Here is a 16,466-nt window from a genome sequence, read left to right on the forward strand (position 1 = left end):
TGAATTGAGATGCTGGGAGAATGAAAGTGGCTGTGCCGGTTGGTTGATACCTAGGTACCCGGGGATCGTGGGAAGGTATGGCGTGGTTTTAAACGTAAACAGAGAACGTTCAAGCTATGACCCGACGGAACCCGGACAACTTTCGCTCCAAAAACGGTCCGCTAGGGAAGGAACAGCTGTGGAATATGGTAGAAAAAGCAACAAAAGAGAGATAAGCGTAGTAGACGATATTTGATGCCTCTGCTATGCAGAAAAAGATAGTAATTCTTGCATACCAATTTTCTAACTAGGTAGACCACAACTATGAACTAGGACCAAAAAACTGCCCAGAGGCTTAACACAAGGCTGCTTATGCTTGAGGCGTCTGCGACAGCAAAAATAATGGGTCTTACCGCGACTCGAACGCGGGGCCTCTCGCAAGTGTGCTCAGGTGTCCACCCTAAGCGAGAATCATACCACTAGACCATAAGACCATTGCTTGCTACTGCTGTAGCTGTTGATGGAAGAAATTAGAGATTGTTAGTATATATTCTTGAAATGCAGGTTGCAGCAGGCCTGAGAAGCACTAGCCAAGGTGGGGTTCACGCTGGTGGAGTTTTGCTCGTATTACGCGGCCGATGCTCACCACCCATGTCAAAAGACATCCAACATCATATTCGACATGCAGTCTAAATCATCTGCGGTCCAGACAGCCTTATATAAATGCGCATCACTCAAGAATCTGCGATACAAGATATTCTCTCCTACACGTGAGTTGTGATGGCAGCCTTTTATTGAGATGCATACTACTGTAGCTTTTTAAAAGAGGGTGTCAGAATCTCATAGGTAATCTAAAGCCGAGGCTTGTAACCGACACGTGAAGAGCAGATCTCTGCGCAACAGCATGCAGCATCGACCCACTAGTATTGAATATTACATCTCCATCCTACAAAAGCCTTAGTTGCACTGCTCGCTGTTCATGCTTGCCGCGGCATTTCAAGATTCTGTGGTTCAGGGGTCCCGGAATTTGTGACGCAAGGATATGACTCGATCTCCAAGGAAGTCTCGATATCAAGCAACCAAACAACCCCAGTTCCCCACCTAGATGTGACATCGCGGGGACACCTTGAGCTGTATTACTCAGACGCAAAGCCAGGAATTATTAACCACTGCCCTGTTTCGCCGTCATTAAGCGTTTTGTTGTACAATAACAGCTCATCATTCCCGATGCGCTCCTTGGAATCGTACGAGATCACGATGATGAGGGTAAAGTCGGAAAACACGGGTAGTTATAAATTGCCAAGCACAGAAATGATCGGAGCCCACCATCTCGCATGTTCGGACACTTTTCCCTCCACACCATGTCACATTCTTTTCCAACCATACGGACACCATGTCGCATGTAGAAATACATCCAGAGTCACATGTTGCATCGCAGCGTGTAGGGTGTAAGCTGTTGACCCATGGCTGGTCTCGAAAGAGAAGCTGTCGAATCGCAGCATTGAGAAAGAGCCGCACCGGGTCAGGCGCCACTTACGCCATCAACGAATGCACAACGCGGCTGCAAGATCACCACAGTCTTGAGCGTTAGTTCCAAGATCCCCAGACGCAGTTATTCCGCTAATGAACACGAATCGGAGCCTGACTGGCCTCCCTTGTTGTCTCCGATGGTCAGCACGTTACGCCCCATCGGCACATGGCCGCTAGACTCACATAAGCATCCTCACATTTCATCCATTTTATCCGGTCAGCGAATGCTCCCTTGTGGAGTGCGTCATGCGGAGTAAGGTCTCCAGTGGGGATGGCATTCTCTAGCGAGATGATTGCCATGTTTAGCATGTCCTATCTGCCGGCTTGACGCCTTATATCTGGCCTTCCTCCCATGAGCGAAGATCGTCAGGTCAGTCGACTGTCATTTCCCCATCGCATGAAGCTCTAGAGAGCTCTGGTTGTCAAGATGTTTGAGAAAGTCCCTAAGATCAACAATGTCTACTATCTGGCGATCGTTGCCACCATGGGTGGTATGCTCTTCGGATTCGATATCTCATCCATGAGTGCTATTATCCCAACCAGCCAATATATGCAAGTTACCAGTCCAGCTCAAAAATAACGGATGCAGTTTTCTAATGTTCAAATAGTGATTACTTTAATAACCCATCTGGAGTTCAACAAGGAGCCATCGGATCCGCGCTTGCTGCTGGCTCAATACTCGGATCCGTAATGGCTGGACCAATCTCTGATAAATTTGGTCGTCGCGATGCACTTCTTTTCGCCTGCATATGGTGGCTCGTGGGCACTGCTATTCAGGTTGCAACCATCAACCGAGGCATGCTCATCGCTGGCCGAATCCTGAACGGTGTCACTGTCGGTATCACTTCATCCCAGGTGCCGGTATACCTCGCAGAGATCTCTAAGCACTCCCAACGTGGTGCAATTATCATCATTCAACAATTGGCTATCGAATGGGGTATTCTCATCATGTAAGTTCCCAATCACAATAACACAGAACAGCATAGCCGGTTCTGCTCTACTCTCAGCGCTCCGCCCCGCCACAAGAACGGTTGTATTACATATGTCCCACCTTTTACATTTTGATCTGCCCGTTTCTCTTTCTTTCGCAATCTTGTGATTTTCATCTTACCGTCACTACGTCCCCTCGCCCTCAATTTCCGCAGAAGTCTAATGTTCATTCCATCGCCGCTTCGTCCCCTTATATTTTCTCAAAGAGGTCAAATCTGACCCGCTGTAGGTATTTTATAGGTTACGGCTGCAGCTTCATTCCCGGAGAGACAGCATCGTTCCGCACCGCCTGGGGCATCCAATACGTCCCATGTGTGTTCTTCATGATCGGTCTGCCGTTCCTACCAGAATCACCGCGCTGGCTCGCCAAAGTCGATCGCACAGAAGAAGCAATTCATGTTCTTGCCGCTATCCAGGCCGATGGGAATATCGAAGATCCCTACGTTGTCGCTGAATACGAGGAAATTATCACTACTCTCACTGCCGAGCGCCTCGCCCCCCAAGGATGGCGAAAATTCGTTCTCAACGGCATGTGGAAACGCACTCTCGCCGGATTCTCTGTCCAGGCGTGGCAACAGCTGAGTGGTGCCAATATCATGACGTACTACGTAACCTATCTGTTCGCCATGGCAGGACTGAGTGGAAACATCAACTTAGTATCCTCGGGTATTCAGTATGCCTTGTTCATCATCTTCTCATCGATCATGTTCTTCTTTGTCGATAAGATTGGACGCAGGACCTTGCTCGTATGGGGTGCAATATCGATGGGCGTGTGTCACTTCGTGGTCGGCGGCACTCTTGGAGCACACAGCACCTATGTGCCTGGTGGCGTGAATGGGGACGCGAACGTGGTAATGCTTGTCCATGGATCACCGGCTTATACTGTCATAGCGTTTTGCTACCTGCTGATTATATTCTACGCCCTTACCTTGGCTCCGATATGTTGGGTGTACGCCGCCGAGGTATGGTCTTTGGAAACCCGGGCCTCAGGTATGGGCATCAGCGCGACTGGCAACTGGTTGTTCAATTTCGCTATCGGATTCTTCATTCCACCTGCGTTTGTCAACATCAGATGGGGGATCTTTATTGTCTTTGGCGTACTGTGTATACTGGCGGCAGTTCAGTTCTTCTTCACATACCCCGAGGTAAGTCAGTCATGCAAGGATAACATTACCTTTACTAACCTTGGTTGCAGACTTGTGGCAAGACTTTGGAAGAGATTGAAGTACTGTTCAGCAAAGATGGTCCCCATGCGTGGCAGACCAAGAAGGGCAGTGACCATCTCGCCCGTGATATCAAACATGTTGCAGCTGCTCAGGCCAAGGGCGATGCGCGGGCTAGCATTGAAAGGGTTATCAAGAAAGAGAAGGGTGAGACTGAGACGACGGAGGCTGTGTAGGAGTGGGTGGTAGTAGTTGAAGAAGTGAACAGTGAAATGACTATATAGGTCTGTGATGAGCTTGATAATAGTTTAATAAGCTGGTCGCTCTGGATAATAATAGCTTAGTTACTTTTGATGAGTCTGCGAAAAAGTAGTTGCTGGAAGAACGAAACGTTACATGAAATTGAAGTTCATGATCCTAATGAATCGACTGTACTACTGCGCACGATGAGAATAGGCTGAGCACAGATCTAGAGTTGAGGTAGGAGTATGGAGTATCAAGGTCCATGCGATGAGTGGGTGTGATGAGTTAGAGATGGGTTGGAGCGATTGCTTGGATGAAGGATGAGTAGATTTCCTGACTCCGGGAAGGGTGAGATGTATATATGGAGTGGTGTTCGTTATTGCCTTCAACTATATAGTCGAACAAGAAAAAACTCCATACAATGCAATACAATACAGCCCACCTAGGTGACTCAAAAAACAAGGTACTATATGAACCCCAGATATTGTAAACGAGGGTATCCCGAAATGCTCAGATCAACAAAAAATATCTTCACGCGAACTCGCCTAGAACTTAATAGGATACCTCTCCCTGATAACCTTGCCGTACTTAAACAGCAAAGCCGGCACAGGGATAAATGCTACGCCCAAGAACCCCAACATACTATTCCCCCAATTCAGGCCCATACTCTCATACATCTTGGGTCCAGCAAGCGGCAACATGGCGCCAAAGAGACAGCGCAGAGCGGTCATGCCAGCGATGGCCGAGGCAGCGTATTGTGGGAAGCAGTCGATCATGTAGGTTTGGAGAGGCGCGAATATGCCCATCATTCCGAAGCCAAAGGGCATGAGGGAGATGATGGGAACGATCCAGTGGACGTGGTAGTAGGATGTCCAACCGTACCTATTTGTTGTTAGCGAAAAGAAAAATTACTGTGGATGGAGAGAAGTGAAAAACTTACCAGAAGAAAGAAATCGGAATCAACAACCCGAAAAACACACACATAGGCAACCTCATCTCCGGCTCATAGACACCATTGTTCTTCTTGGCTAGCCGAATAATTGTCGCGTCGCTGGTCTTAGCGACAACGGCGATGCCCATGAAGTTTCCGAGACCGATGCCTAGGTATGCGAGACCGGTCATTTCGGGTGCCCAGCCGTATGTCTTGATGAAGACGGAGGTGATTGTTGTGAAGAGGAGGAAGAGCAGACCGAACAGGAAAGAAACGTAGAGTGAGCAGAGAAGCACAATGGGAGAAAAGGCGAGCATCTTCAGCGGCCGCGTGATACCATTTTGCAGGACTTGTAAAGGGGATAAGGCAGCGGCGTCTTTGTTGTACGTCATGATATTTTGAAGCTCGGGGCGGTTGAGTTCCTTGCGGAGACGCTGTGTTTTGCGGGATAGGATGACAGGGTGGTAAGTTTCGCGGTTGAAAATGAAGAGGGCGATAGTGAGGAGGACGCCGACGATGAGAACGACCCACATGTCCCATCGCCAGCCAGCGCGTTGAGCGATGAAGCCGCCGCAGATGGGACCGAGGATGGGACCGAACAGGATGCCTAGAGAGTAAATGGACACAGCTTTGCCGCGTTGTTGTGCGATGAACATGTCGGCAATGACGCCTGTCCCGATGGTCAGACAGGCACTGCCGCCGACACCGGCGAGGAAGCGCATGCCGATGAGACCACCCAGGTTGGGTGCAAGTGCACATCCAAGAGTGAAGGCACAGAAGAAGACGTTGGCGCAGTTTAGGATGATATAGCGGCCGTAGATTTCGGACAGTGGGCTAAGGAATAGAGGTCCCAATGCGAAACCTAGCACGTACACGCTGACGGCAAACGAGCCGAGCAGTTGCGATGTATTGTGGAAATCACTGTTGACAAACGGTATGCCTGGCGCGAATATGGAAGAAGCCAGTGGACTGACAAATGTGATGGCGGAGACGAGTGCTAGTAATGTTATTTTCATTTTGGTGGTAAAGTTGCGTGGGTTTGCGGGGTCATCTTGCGAGTCCCAGCCGACGAGGTTGTTGTCGAGATCGGATAGAGGGTACTTTTCCACGGCGATCTGGTCTCTCTTCGTGCTTTTCCTCGATAGATGTCTTTCCAGGTCTGTGCCAACCTCGTTTTTGGTTTCCTCGGGGCCCTTCTGTAGCGTTAGCTGTTGTTCGTTGATGTGCTGGTGCAATGTATGAGCCGTATTTTGCACAAATTAGCCTGAATACAGCATGCTGCGACTTGCAAGTGCAAGTGCAAGATGGCAAAGGATTCAGGCTGCTTCATGAACATGATGGCCAGGCAAGAATCGATGAATGTCTGACCACAAGAGCTTGGGAGTCCATACCTTCTCGTCAACATCGTCTGCCTCCTTATGTGATCGCATGTCGCCCATCTCCAAGTCCAGGGTGTGCGTTTCCGAGCTACTTCTCGAATGTCCCCGATCACGGTCCTCTGTATAACCCATCTCTCCTTTAACTGCCAAAAAATACTTTTTTAATAAATTCGTTCGTCAAGACGTGTATCGCTGGCGTGACGTTGGCACTACTTTATCTTGCTAGGCGGGATTCAAAGCACTCGTCGCCGGTCTTGAAAGAATGCGATGATAGTGATTGACAGCCACCAGCCCAGGGATTCTTAGCGCATATATATGAAGAAACAAGTCAGGAGGGCAGACGCAGCTGCGGTGTCATCGCCCGCTGCTATGCAACCAAATTGCAGCATCTAGTCTGGCCATTATCTCCGAGGTCCACTGACTCCACCGATGTGGCTAGCGGGGGCCATGTCTCCTCCCCCTCGGTGGACGGCGTTTGTTTAAGAGCGAGACAGCGACGTGTGGGGACGATGCGCTGCAGAAGGGCCGCTCCGAGCATTCTCAGCCCTTCTCTACGCCTAACTTCAGCGCCCTCGTAATATCGCCGAACGCATTCAGCATGCAACCTGTTTCTGCTCGTGTTGGTCTTCGGCCGAAGCATGTTGGACGGATGTTCGTGAATGACGGCCCGCCGACACACCCGTATAAACTCTGACAAGGCGTGTCTTATGCGCGATCCTACGCGCTCCTGAGTTTCGTGAAAACATCATCGGAGCCTATAAGTGACCGACCCCGTCAGCCTCATAAGTGGGCAGGCGCCCATATCGAAAGTCGGAGTGGCAACCTGGTCGGCGGTGGTTGGTGGATGACCTTGGTAAGCGGTCGGTATCCGATGCGCTGATAATGTCGCTTGTGTCCTATCTCCTAAATCCATGGTATGTACGTCCATCTCTTGTGTCTTGGCTGGTGCACGACAGGCTGAGCCGAAACCAGGGAACAGGGAATGAAACCGATGAGAAGGTAAGAAAGACGGGCCTGAAGACCGAAAGAAGAATGTGGGAGACATGGTGGGATGTAATCAAACACTTACTCTGCGACTTACTGTGGTGATGTCTTACCTCTGCCATCATCCCCGAGACAGCAAGTGCGGCCGACGTGGAGTTCGTGGTACCGTGCCCCTCGTCGGCCGTCTACCCTTCATTTTCCAGCGACGCCCATCGCCCAGCGCACCACCCTCTCGTAGCTTTGGTCAGTAAGTAACAACGACCAGATTCCCAGAGAAGAAGATAGGGCGATGTCGTTGTAATTAAGTTGATCAGCAAACGGTCCTATTGCGGTGATGTTGCCGTTTCCCCAATCAACCACGTCGCTCAACCAGGTCCTCCCGCTGCTGCTGACGCTGACACCCCGAGGCCGAGTCAGACCCAGGCTGATGTCGCACATGGTAGAAGTTTTATAGATGGGGTGATCGTCAGGCGAGTTGCAGGGCTGGGCTCTGGTTTGTATTTGAAGGCAATCGCACCTGAACATGTCGGCCTGGACCCGGGTCTCCTCTCGGGATTCCTTCCGCCGCCACGGCTTCAGATGTGGGTTCAAGACAACGAGCTTTTTGATGCATGTATATTCTCGAACGACTACTACAGGGCCTTTGGGGTGCCTGATATCCTTCTTAGATAAGTCGCATGCATATCCCAATTGGCTCTACAGCAGAAAACATAGCACTACATGATGAAGCATAGTCACGAAGGACTCAAAAGTAACAAAGTACCACCAGCGCCAAAATGACCACAACATATCCCTAGTATCCACATGGTATCAGTCCCGCTTTTTGCTGATTTCGCTGGACGCTAAAGCGTTCCCTGTTTATCCTACGCACGTGAAATCTACCCGCTGAGGAGATCCTTCACGCTCATACCCCTGGCACCGCTCCAGCTTCGACGGTCTGTATTGAGCATCATAAGCGCCTCGGTAGCTTCTTGATCTTCACGGTCGGCTTGGGGCTTCAATGCCGGTGACGTCAAGGAGAAGTGGACTGAGCCGTGTGAAGACCCAGGAGCAGCTACAGGGCCAGTGCTAGGCGGGCCGTTATGGAATGGGTTACTGAACTGCAATGCGGAAGGCGTCTGTGCACCAAAAGCTGGCGAAGGATGAATAGATGGCGAAGTCACTGTGGAACGGATGGATGGCGCAAGCGCGTAACGGTGTGGGTCGGACGGGTGTAACGCGGGGGAAGGGTTCGCCGAGCACTGGCCGTTACGATCGCGGGGCACGATGGCCGGGGATGTTGTTGTGGAATGGCTGTATACACTTCTATCCGATGGATACGTGGCGGGCGAGGCGTTTGCGAACGAGTATCTGGACTTTGAGGGAGCTTGTGCAACGAAGGTGGGAGACACTGCGTCTTCCATCTCTTCATCTTGATCCTGGTCACCGTAATTCTCTTCCTCGTCGTCTTCATCGCGCATACGTCTGGGTGGTGGTGGGGGAAGGTCAGATGTTGTAGATGATGGTGAGTCGCGGCGTGAATGTGCAGTCTTGAGGTCTGATATACATTGCTCCAAGTAGCGCATGTACTCAATGGATGCCTTGATCATGTCAGCGCATTCAACGTGGAAATAGGCAACGAGTCTACATACTTGCAGAATCGCAAGCTTGTGCATTTCTTGCCCTCTGCATGCGGGAATCATGTCTTTGAGAACTCCAAACTCTTCGTTCATTTTCGACCTTCGCCTTCGTTCAATCAGACTATGTGCCGTCTTTCTTGCAATTTTGCGACCCGCCGCAGTCGTGTTACCCGACTGCTTTCGCTTGGTGCCATTGGTAGGAGTCGTGGTGGCCTTGGCATTTAGCGTTTGAGATGAAGTCTTGGACGCGTCCTGAGTGTCTTTGGGCTTCATCTGAATGATCTTACGGGATCGCGTCGGCGGAGGAGGAAGGGAATAGTCATTTTTGGTGATGATGCTCTGATGTGTCCCAGTACTCGAACGTTTGCGCGCGTGGCCGGTTTTGGAAGTTGCGACTGGAGAGGATGGGGACAATGGCCGGTACGACGAGTCTGAGGCGTCCTCAGACGGACCAGACGAGCTCGCTACACTCCCTCTTCCACCCAAAGCAGCAGGTGGGAGGATGAAGCTCGACTCCAATTGCGGGGCATTAACGCTGTTCTTCCCAGTAATGTCGGCCGACGGTTGTGGTGTGGGAGGCAGATTTGGGCGCCGCATGATTAGACGGTCGTCAACCTCTGTCCAACTCGTATGCAAAGGCAGAAAGTGTCGAAGAGGGGATCAAGAGAGAATGAATGGCGTGCATTATCATATCATTGTTGGGGGTGTCGCGTGGGCTCTTGTGTCGCATCATCCTCGTGTCCCGTAGCTCTCGCGTGATTGGCTGAGCGAGCACCCGAATAGATGCCGCCGTCTGTTACGCCTCGAATGAGAGCCACGTTGCGGGAGCGTGGGCGTCATTTGCACTGTAGACTTTAGCATGTGCGCAGCATCTTGAACGAGTGGACCCACCAGCAAGGTACGAGTGGCAAAGGCGGACGCCTGTTGAAGTCAAGCAGGAGCACGTGCTGCCTGTTTCCCCTTCGTGGGGCATGAACATGGCAGTTACCCGAAGGCAGATCAATTGACACCGAAAAGGACCGAATATAACGATTCAATGGCGTTAGCCGGTCGAAAAAGCCATAGGAAGGTGTTATGTCGCATATGAAGGGTGGGAAATGCTACTGAACCTTACCTCAGCCCTGAGGTGTAGCCCTGCAGGGGTGGATGTATGGAACCCAAGTCAATAACTAATCCTCGTCTCTTCATATTAGCGCTTTGTTATGGGACAAAGTATACAAAAGATTGCAATTTGGGCTGCATGAACTTGTACATTTTCCGTAACGCCTTGCGAATGCTGTATGTTGCACAGATCTCGAACTAACTCCACAACCTCAACGTGCCATCTGCACCAGCCGACACGCACCATGGCTCCTTGGGATGCCAGTCCAGACCCATGACACCCAGCCTGCTCCTGACCTTGTGCCCCTTCAGTACCTTCAATGGGACGATGGTAGCGTTCTCCATAAGGTCTCCCACTACCTTTCCATGGAAAATCTGTATTGTGCCATCATCTGAAGTATCGGCAAAGAGTGGCAGACCACCTTGATGGAAGCGAACAGCGCGAATGGCTTCCTTGTGGAAACGCAGCGTTTTGTAGGGCTTGTTCGAAAGGTCGAGATCGTGCCATAGGAGACGCTTGTCGTAGGTACCGACAATGAGGTTGTCGCCCCCGGGATGCACGTCAATCGACGAAATCCATTTGGCACCTGGTTGCAGTATCTTGACAAGCTCTTGCTTCGCGAGATCGTAGCTGCGGATGGTGTTGCGAGTAGCAACGAAGAAAATGGCTTTGGAGGGATGGAACTGTGCTGTCTGTGCGATACCCTTGAGACGGCGGAAGGGAAGTTGAGTGAGGTGTTTTGAGACAGTATGAATGGCCACTGCTGTACTCTGACCGCGAGGCGATACTGTGGCAAAGTAGTCTCCCCTCCTGTGCCAGTTGACAATCTTGACAGCTGATCTGACTTCAACCTGGACAAGGACGCCTTTGTTCTCAAGACGAGCTCCTGGGCGGCTCCATTTTCCTGGTGCTTGTTTGGGAGCCTCACCGTTTGAGCTCGTCGATGGTTTGGACGTTGCGTAACCCCAACCTGCATCAAGGACCTCGCGACTGGCTTGCTCCACATCCGGTGACAAGAGTGTGAAAGGAACTATCAAGAAGACGTTCTCACCGCAAGCAGCGGCAACAACAGATGCATCCTTCTTGGGCCTCCACTGTACTGCATCAACGGCTTCCTCATCGGACAGCTTCGCATTCCACACTTGTCGACCGGTCAGGAGCTCCCAAATTCTCACGTAACCATCATCTCCTCCACTTGCAACGAATATGCCATTTGGATCAATTGATACACAACGGACACGTCCTTCTTGTCCGCGGAAGATGGCCGCGCAAGTTGTAGGGAAAGGCTTCAGGTCTTCAGGGTTCGGTAGCTTGGGTAGTAGTGATTCAGGGTCGATGTTAAGTCGGTTTCTTCGTATACGAGGAGCCAGGTAAAGATCCAGACTCCGCTCAAAACGTTCCTTGACGAATGTTTCGTAGCCAGGAACCTTTCGCAGAGCATCATAGTTCTTGGGTAAGAATTCCCTCTCCCGATCCTCCTCATCTGCTTCCAACCAAGCTTGCTCTTCAGCCTTGTCTGGTAGATACTCAGGCGGCGGGTGGTAGCTTGCTTCGTAGCCTGGCGGTGGTAGCTTAGGTGCGGGGATGTGCATCGAGTTGTCTGGTCGTGGCTTCTCATCTGCCCATACATCGAAGTTGAAAGCATCCTGCTCTTCTTCCTGTTCCTCAGGCGCTCTGTATGGCTGGATGCGACCTTCCCTGATTGCCTTTACGAGTTTCATGACGCGTTTGGCCTCATGTTTGGAAGGAATAAATCGTCGCTTGGGTTCTGGGGCAGCGCTCAGTGGCATGATCTCCTGCTTGCCAGAGAAGTAGGCCACCATCTCGGGGTACGGATCGTATCCATCCTCGACCACCTCATTCCTTGTGAGCCTCTTGAGCACATCCAGTTCCTCTTCTGACAGGTTCAGTGGCTTGCCCGTCTGCGGATCGGTCAGACCGGTCCAGCCCTTGGGTATATCAATGCTGTCCAACAGCGCATCCAAAGCCTCTCCCTTGGCCGGGCGCATAATCTTCTTGCCATTGATGTCATAGCCAATATGCGGGTATTCGTCATAGTACTTGAGATCTATGTTGCCGATGGTATTCGTAGCTTCAACGTCTGAATCGTCGGACTCGTAGACTGGGTCGATCTCCTTGTAGATATATCGAGTATTGCCATGCGCGTCGGTAGTAACAGTGTAGTTGGGCTTGAGGTCCTCGTCATCCTCTAGCTCCTCTGTTACAGCAGTGTCGAGGTCCATGTCATGTGTCGGGACGCCTTTCTTCTTGCGCAGCGGACCATCTGACGTGTTGAGGTTGCGCATTTCTGTGCGTATCTGCTCTGAGTCACTGTCCTCATCCTCCTCTTCGTCTTCGTCAGACAGGCCCTCAATTACACTGCTTGCATCCGTATCGACTTCTTCTTCTCGGCTGTTGTCTGAATCGTCCTCGGAATGCGACAGAATGCCCTCAAGCAAGCCGTCGCCTAATTCACCTTCGGAATCACTAGGCTCTGGCGCCGGGCGCGTCACTACCTTCCTCTTGCGCGGATTGACAGACATGGTGATGTGCAGTGGTTTGCCTTCACCTTCACTTTCCTCAGGTCGCATCTTCCCAAAAAATATCGCTAGCGTCCAAGATTTCGGCTTTAGCGCGCCTTCACCTTTTAGCGCGCCGCACGTGCCAGGCTGCCAGGCTGCCATCAGCCAAGCAAACAAAACGGTGCCTGGCAAGCTGCTCTACTCAACTTTTACCCCACACACATACACACCCGCACCCACTGCTTGAAGCATCAGAATCAACCGATAGCAGCCAGTAATAAACCGCAAGCAAAGATGGCGTCACGCCATGCTGATTACGAGCGCAGACGGTATAGTCCGCGCCGTGATCGCTCGAGAGACCGGCGAGATCGGGGAGATCGCTACGGTGGCCCTGGAGGAGGGAGGTACAGTGACGACCGACGTGGTGACCGCCGCGATGACCGCCGCGATGTGCGTCGTGATGAGCGTCGTGATGAGCGTCGTGATGAGCGTCGTGATGAGCGTCGTGATGAGCGTCGTGAGTACCGACCTCGTTCACGTTCACCTGCACGCCGTGATCGTTCCAGAGATCGTACGTACAGGCGCGACGACGACCGTGATAGGCGCTCCAATTCGTACAGGCCTGGTTCGCGCTCGTCTGGCAGGCCCGGTTCTCGCTCATCTGCCACGCCGGCGCCCGACAGCAGACGCGACCGCCTAGACAGTACCTCACGCGATGAGAGGAAGAAAGACCCAGAGACATTAGCCAAGGAGAAGCTGGCAGACCGCGCTGCAAAGCTCGCTGAGTGGAAGAAGCGCAATGCTGAGCGTCTTGCCAAAGACAAGACAGATACGCCTGGTTCTGGTGCATCGCCAACTGGCAAGGCGCCTGCAACACCTACAGTTGTTGCGACGCCACTGCCAGTCCCAGCAGCAGAGGCTAAATTTGAAATTCCAAAGAGTAAAGTTCCACAGAAGAGTGCGACTGAGAAAGTTAAACAGAAGCAGCCGGAGAAATCCACCTTCAGGCTCGATGCGTCCGCTGCAGCAAGGCCGCTAGACCTTGCGAAGCCCGCCGGCAAGGCAGTCACTAGTGCTGCGAGTAGTATGCCACCCTCGCCCTCTCCGATCATGAAACAGAACCTGACAGAAGAACTAGATTCCGGTGCCTTAAAGGCCAACGGTAACATCGGTTCTTTTGGTCTGAAAACCAAGACTGCCGCCGAGGTCGAGGCTGAGACTTCGAGGAAGGCACTTCTCGATGAGGAAGGCCCCACTCGCAAGCGCAAGTTCCAAGCTCTACCTGAGTTCAACAATCACGACGAACCCGAGTCCGAAGCTAACGGCACCGAGGACGATACTGCTATGAGCGCTATCGGTAGTGAAGATGAAGAGAACAACGCTGAGCTACAGGCACGCCTTGAGAAGCGTCGCGCCGAGATTGCTATTGAGAATCAGCAAGATACTGTCATGGAAGAAGCCCCCGACGTTGTCGCAGCCCCTGCCGCCGACCAAATGGAGGTTGACCAACACACAGGCGCCGAAGAAGATGACATTGACCCTCTCGATGCCTTCATGGCTGATCTCAACGAACCACAGCCAAGCCGCAACGCGCCTTCCGGTGAAGCCATGTTCGCCGATGAACTTGAGCCTATCGAAATGTCCGTTGCAGACGAGGACATCAACCAACTCCGTGCGGTCAAGAAGAAGAAGAGGGAAGTCATAACTGTCGATCATGAGAAAGTTGAGTATGAACCGTTCCGAAAGAACTTCTACACGGAGCCAGCCGAAATATCTCAGATGAAGCCTGAGGAAGTCGCTGATCTCCGTTTCGAATTGGACGGCATCAAGGTAAATCCTGATAATGTTCCCCGGCCTGTAACCAAGTGGGCTCAGATGGGCCTGCTTCAAGCTACCATGGATGTATTCACACAGGTACGCTATGAGAAGCCAACTGCAATTCAGTCTCAGGCCATACCCATCGCGGAGAGCGGCCGCGATCTCATAGGAGTAGCCAAAACCGGCTCCGGAAAGACACTTGCGTTCGGTATACCTATGATTCGTCACATACTTGATCAGCGTCCTCTGAAGCCCTCTGATGGCCCCATTGGACTAATCCTCGCCCCGACACGTGAATTGTCCTTGCAGATTGTTCATGAGCTCAAACCTTTCCTTGCTGCTTCCGGTATCACGATCAAGTGCGCATACGGCGGTCAGCCTATCTCCGAACAGATTGCTATGCTAAAGCGTGGTGGTATACATATCCTGTGTGCCACAGCAGGACGCCTCATTGACCTAATCTCTTGGTAAGTCTACCTATACTTACTCCTAACTTGGACACGCAGCTAACAAATCATGTAGTAATTCTGGTAGAGTGCTCAGCTTCAAGCGCATCACTTACGTTGTTCTCGACGAAGCTGATCGCATGTTTGACATGGGCTTTGAGCCGCAAGTAATGAAGATCCTTGCCAATGTGCGGCCCGATCGTCAGACCATTCTGTTTTCGGCCACGATGCCGAAGAACATGCATGCTTTGGCGAAAAAGGCTTTGAAGGACCCAGTAGAGATCATCATCGGCGGTAAGAGTAAGGTTGCTGCGGAGATCACCCAGATCATCTCTGTCGTACCCCCTAGCTATGATAAGAAGATCAACAACACACTGCTTCATCTCGGCCGACTGTTCGATGAAGACGAAAACGCCCAGGTATTAATCTTTACTGAGCGACAAGAGACGGCCGAGGATCTCTTGTCAAAGCTGTACAAGGCTAAGTATTTCTCTGTCAACACGATCCATGGAGCTAAAGACCAGACCGATCGTAACGAAGCGATCAGTGACTTCAAGCAAGGTGTGCTTTCCATTTTGATCGCTACTTCAGTTGCAGCCCGTGGTCTAGACGTCCCAGGTCTGGCCATGGTCTTCAACTTTGATTGTCCGACTCATTGTAAGTTCTTTCTTCCATCGCTACATTTGTCTGATCACACTAACACACTGCCTAGTGGAAGACTATGTCCACCGATGTGGTCGTACTGGCCGTGCAGGCAACAAAGGAACTGCTATTACTCTCATTGAGAATCCCGGCCAAGAGCGCTTTGCAGTTCACATCGCCAAGGCACTGAAAGAGAGTGGTACAGAGGTACCTGAAGAGGTCCAGCAGATGGCTAACACATTCCATCAGAAGTGCAAAGAAGGCACCGAGAAGTACTATGGCGGTTTCGGCGGCAAGAAAGGAGGTCTTGACAAGCTTGACAAAGCACGTGCTCTTGAGAAGAAGCGTGAGAGGCAACAGCTTAAGCTCGAAGGTGTCGAGGTCGAAGCGAGCGAGGACGAGGAAGAAGACCCCAAGAAGCCCGAGGTTGCTGGACCAGACACTGCCAAGGCGACTGACGGAGCTAAAGTGGCAACTGAAAGTGATGATCAACCACCCTGGATGAAGCTACTGAACAGCAAGATTGTTGTCAACAAGACTGAGCGTCCTGAAGCCACGACTTCGGGTAAGCCGATGAGTGCGAGGGAGCGAGCCATGGCCGCCGCTTCCAAGGTGGACGGAAGGTTGAGCAAGAAGGGCATGATTCACGCGGGTCAGCCCATCGACAACAAGGGCCCAGATGCCGGTCTGTACCACTCTACCATTGAGATTAACGACTTCCCGCAGAAAGCGCGTTGGGCCGTCACCAATCGCACCAATGTCGCCAAGATCCTGGAGCAAACTGGTGTTTCCATCACTACAAAGGGCAACTTCTACGCGGCAGGCAAGGAGCCTGGTGAGACTGACCTCCCCAAGCTATACATCCTCGTCGAGGGTGACACTGAGAACATTGTGACCAAGGCCATGATGGAACTCACTCGCCTCTTGCGTGAAGGTATCATTGCAACCGAGGAATCTTCTGCGGTTCGTCAACCCACGGGCCGTTACAAAATCTGATGTGTTCATTCCAGAGGGTATGCACTGCTTTTCCACTTTTCTTCATTTTGGCGTTGCTTTTCCTTTTCCATGGCGTCAGTTTCACTGCATTGGGAGGAACGGTTTTGCTGGTGGCATGGGCA

The 16,466-nt window shown here is 51.7% G+C and overlaps 6 protein-coding genes across 6 annotated transcripts; 3 read left to right on the forward strand and 3 right to left on the reverse strand.

Moving 5' to 3' along the window:
* Positions 1-1,936: 1,936 nt before the first annotated feature.
* PtrM4_008190 (ProP, Permease major facilitator superfamily) lies at positions 1,937-3,898 on the forward strand (the record flags this gene model as incomplete). The annotated part of the gene is made up of 5 exons (XM_066102872.1): positions 1,937-2,000; positions 2,053-2,065; positions 2,118-2,459; positions 2,729-3,644; positions 3,695-3,898. The coding sequence occupies 5 exons, from the start codon at positions 1,937-1,939 to the stop codon at positions 3,896-3,898; spliced, it is 1,539 nt and encodes a 512-aa protein (XP_065965074.1).
* Positions 3,899-4,450: 552 nt separating this feature from the next.
* On the reverse strand, positions 4,451-6,347 carry PtrM4_008200 (AraJ, Arabinose efflux permease; the record flags this gene model as incomplete). The annotated part of the gene is made up of 3 exons (XM_066102873.1): positions 4,451-4,787; positions 4,846-6,032; positions 6,228-6,347. The coding sequence occupies 3 exons, from the start codon at positions 6,345-6,347 to the stop codon at positions 4,451-4,453; spliced, it is 1,644 nt and encodes a 547-aa protein (XP_065965075.1).
* A 1,730-nt stretch (positions 6,348-8,077) lies between these two features.
* On the reverse strand, positions 8,078-9,415 carry PtrM4_008210 (HLH multi-domain protein; the record flags this gene model as incomplete). The annotated part of the gene is made up of 2 exons (XM_066102874.1): positions 8,078-8,779; positions 8,831-9,415. The coding sequence occupies 2 exons, from the start codon at positions 9,413-9,415 to the stop codon at positions 8,078-8,080; spliced, it is 1,287 nt and encodes a 428-aa protein (XP_065965076.1).
* A 702-nt stretch (positions 9,416-10,117) lies between these two features.
* Positions 10,118-12,463, reverse strand: PtrM4_008220 (ribosome biogenesis protein BOP1; the record flags this gene model as incomplete). Its single annotated transcript, XM_001930801.1, has 1 exon — positions 10,118-12,463. The coding sequence occupies one exon, from the start codon at positions 12,461-12,463 to the stop codon at positions 10,118-10,120; it is 2,346 nt and encodes a 781-aa protein (XP_001930836.1).
* A 273-nt stretch (positions 12,464-12,736) lies between these two features.
* PtrM4_008230 (SrmB, Superfamily II DNA and RNA helicase) lies at positions 12,737-15,491 on the forward strand (the record flags this gene model as incomplete). Its single annotated transcript, XM_066102875.1, has 2 exons — positions 12,737-14,727; positions 14,783-15,491. The coding sequence occupies 2 exons, from the start codon at positions 12,737-12,739 to the stop codon at positions 15,489-15,491; spliced, it is 2,700 nt and encodes an 899-aa protein (XP_065965077.1).
* A 358-nt stretch (positions 15,492-15,849) lies between these two features.
* On the forward strand, positions 15,850-16,344 carry PtrM4_008240 (uncharacterized protein; the record flags this gene model as incomplete). The annotated part of the gene is made up of 1 exon (XM_066102876.1): positions 15,850-16,344. The coding sequence occupies one exon, from the start codon at positions 15,850-15,852 to the stop codon at positions 16,342-16,344; it is 495 nt and encodes a 164-aa protein (XP_065965078.1).
* Positions 16,345-16,466: the final 122 nt, after the last annotated feature.

The sequence above is a fragment of the Pyrenophora tritici-repentis genome, chromosome 1 (assembly GCF_003171515.1).
Source record: "Pyrenophora tritici-repentis strain M4 chromosome 1, whole genome shotgun sequence".
Classification (NCBI taxonomy): domain Eukaryota; kingdom Fungi; phylum Ascomycota; class Dothideomycetes; order Pleosporales; family Pleosporaceae; genus Pyrenophora; species Pyrenophora tritici-repentis.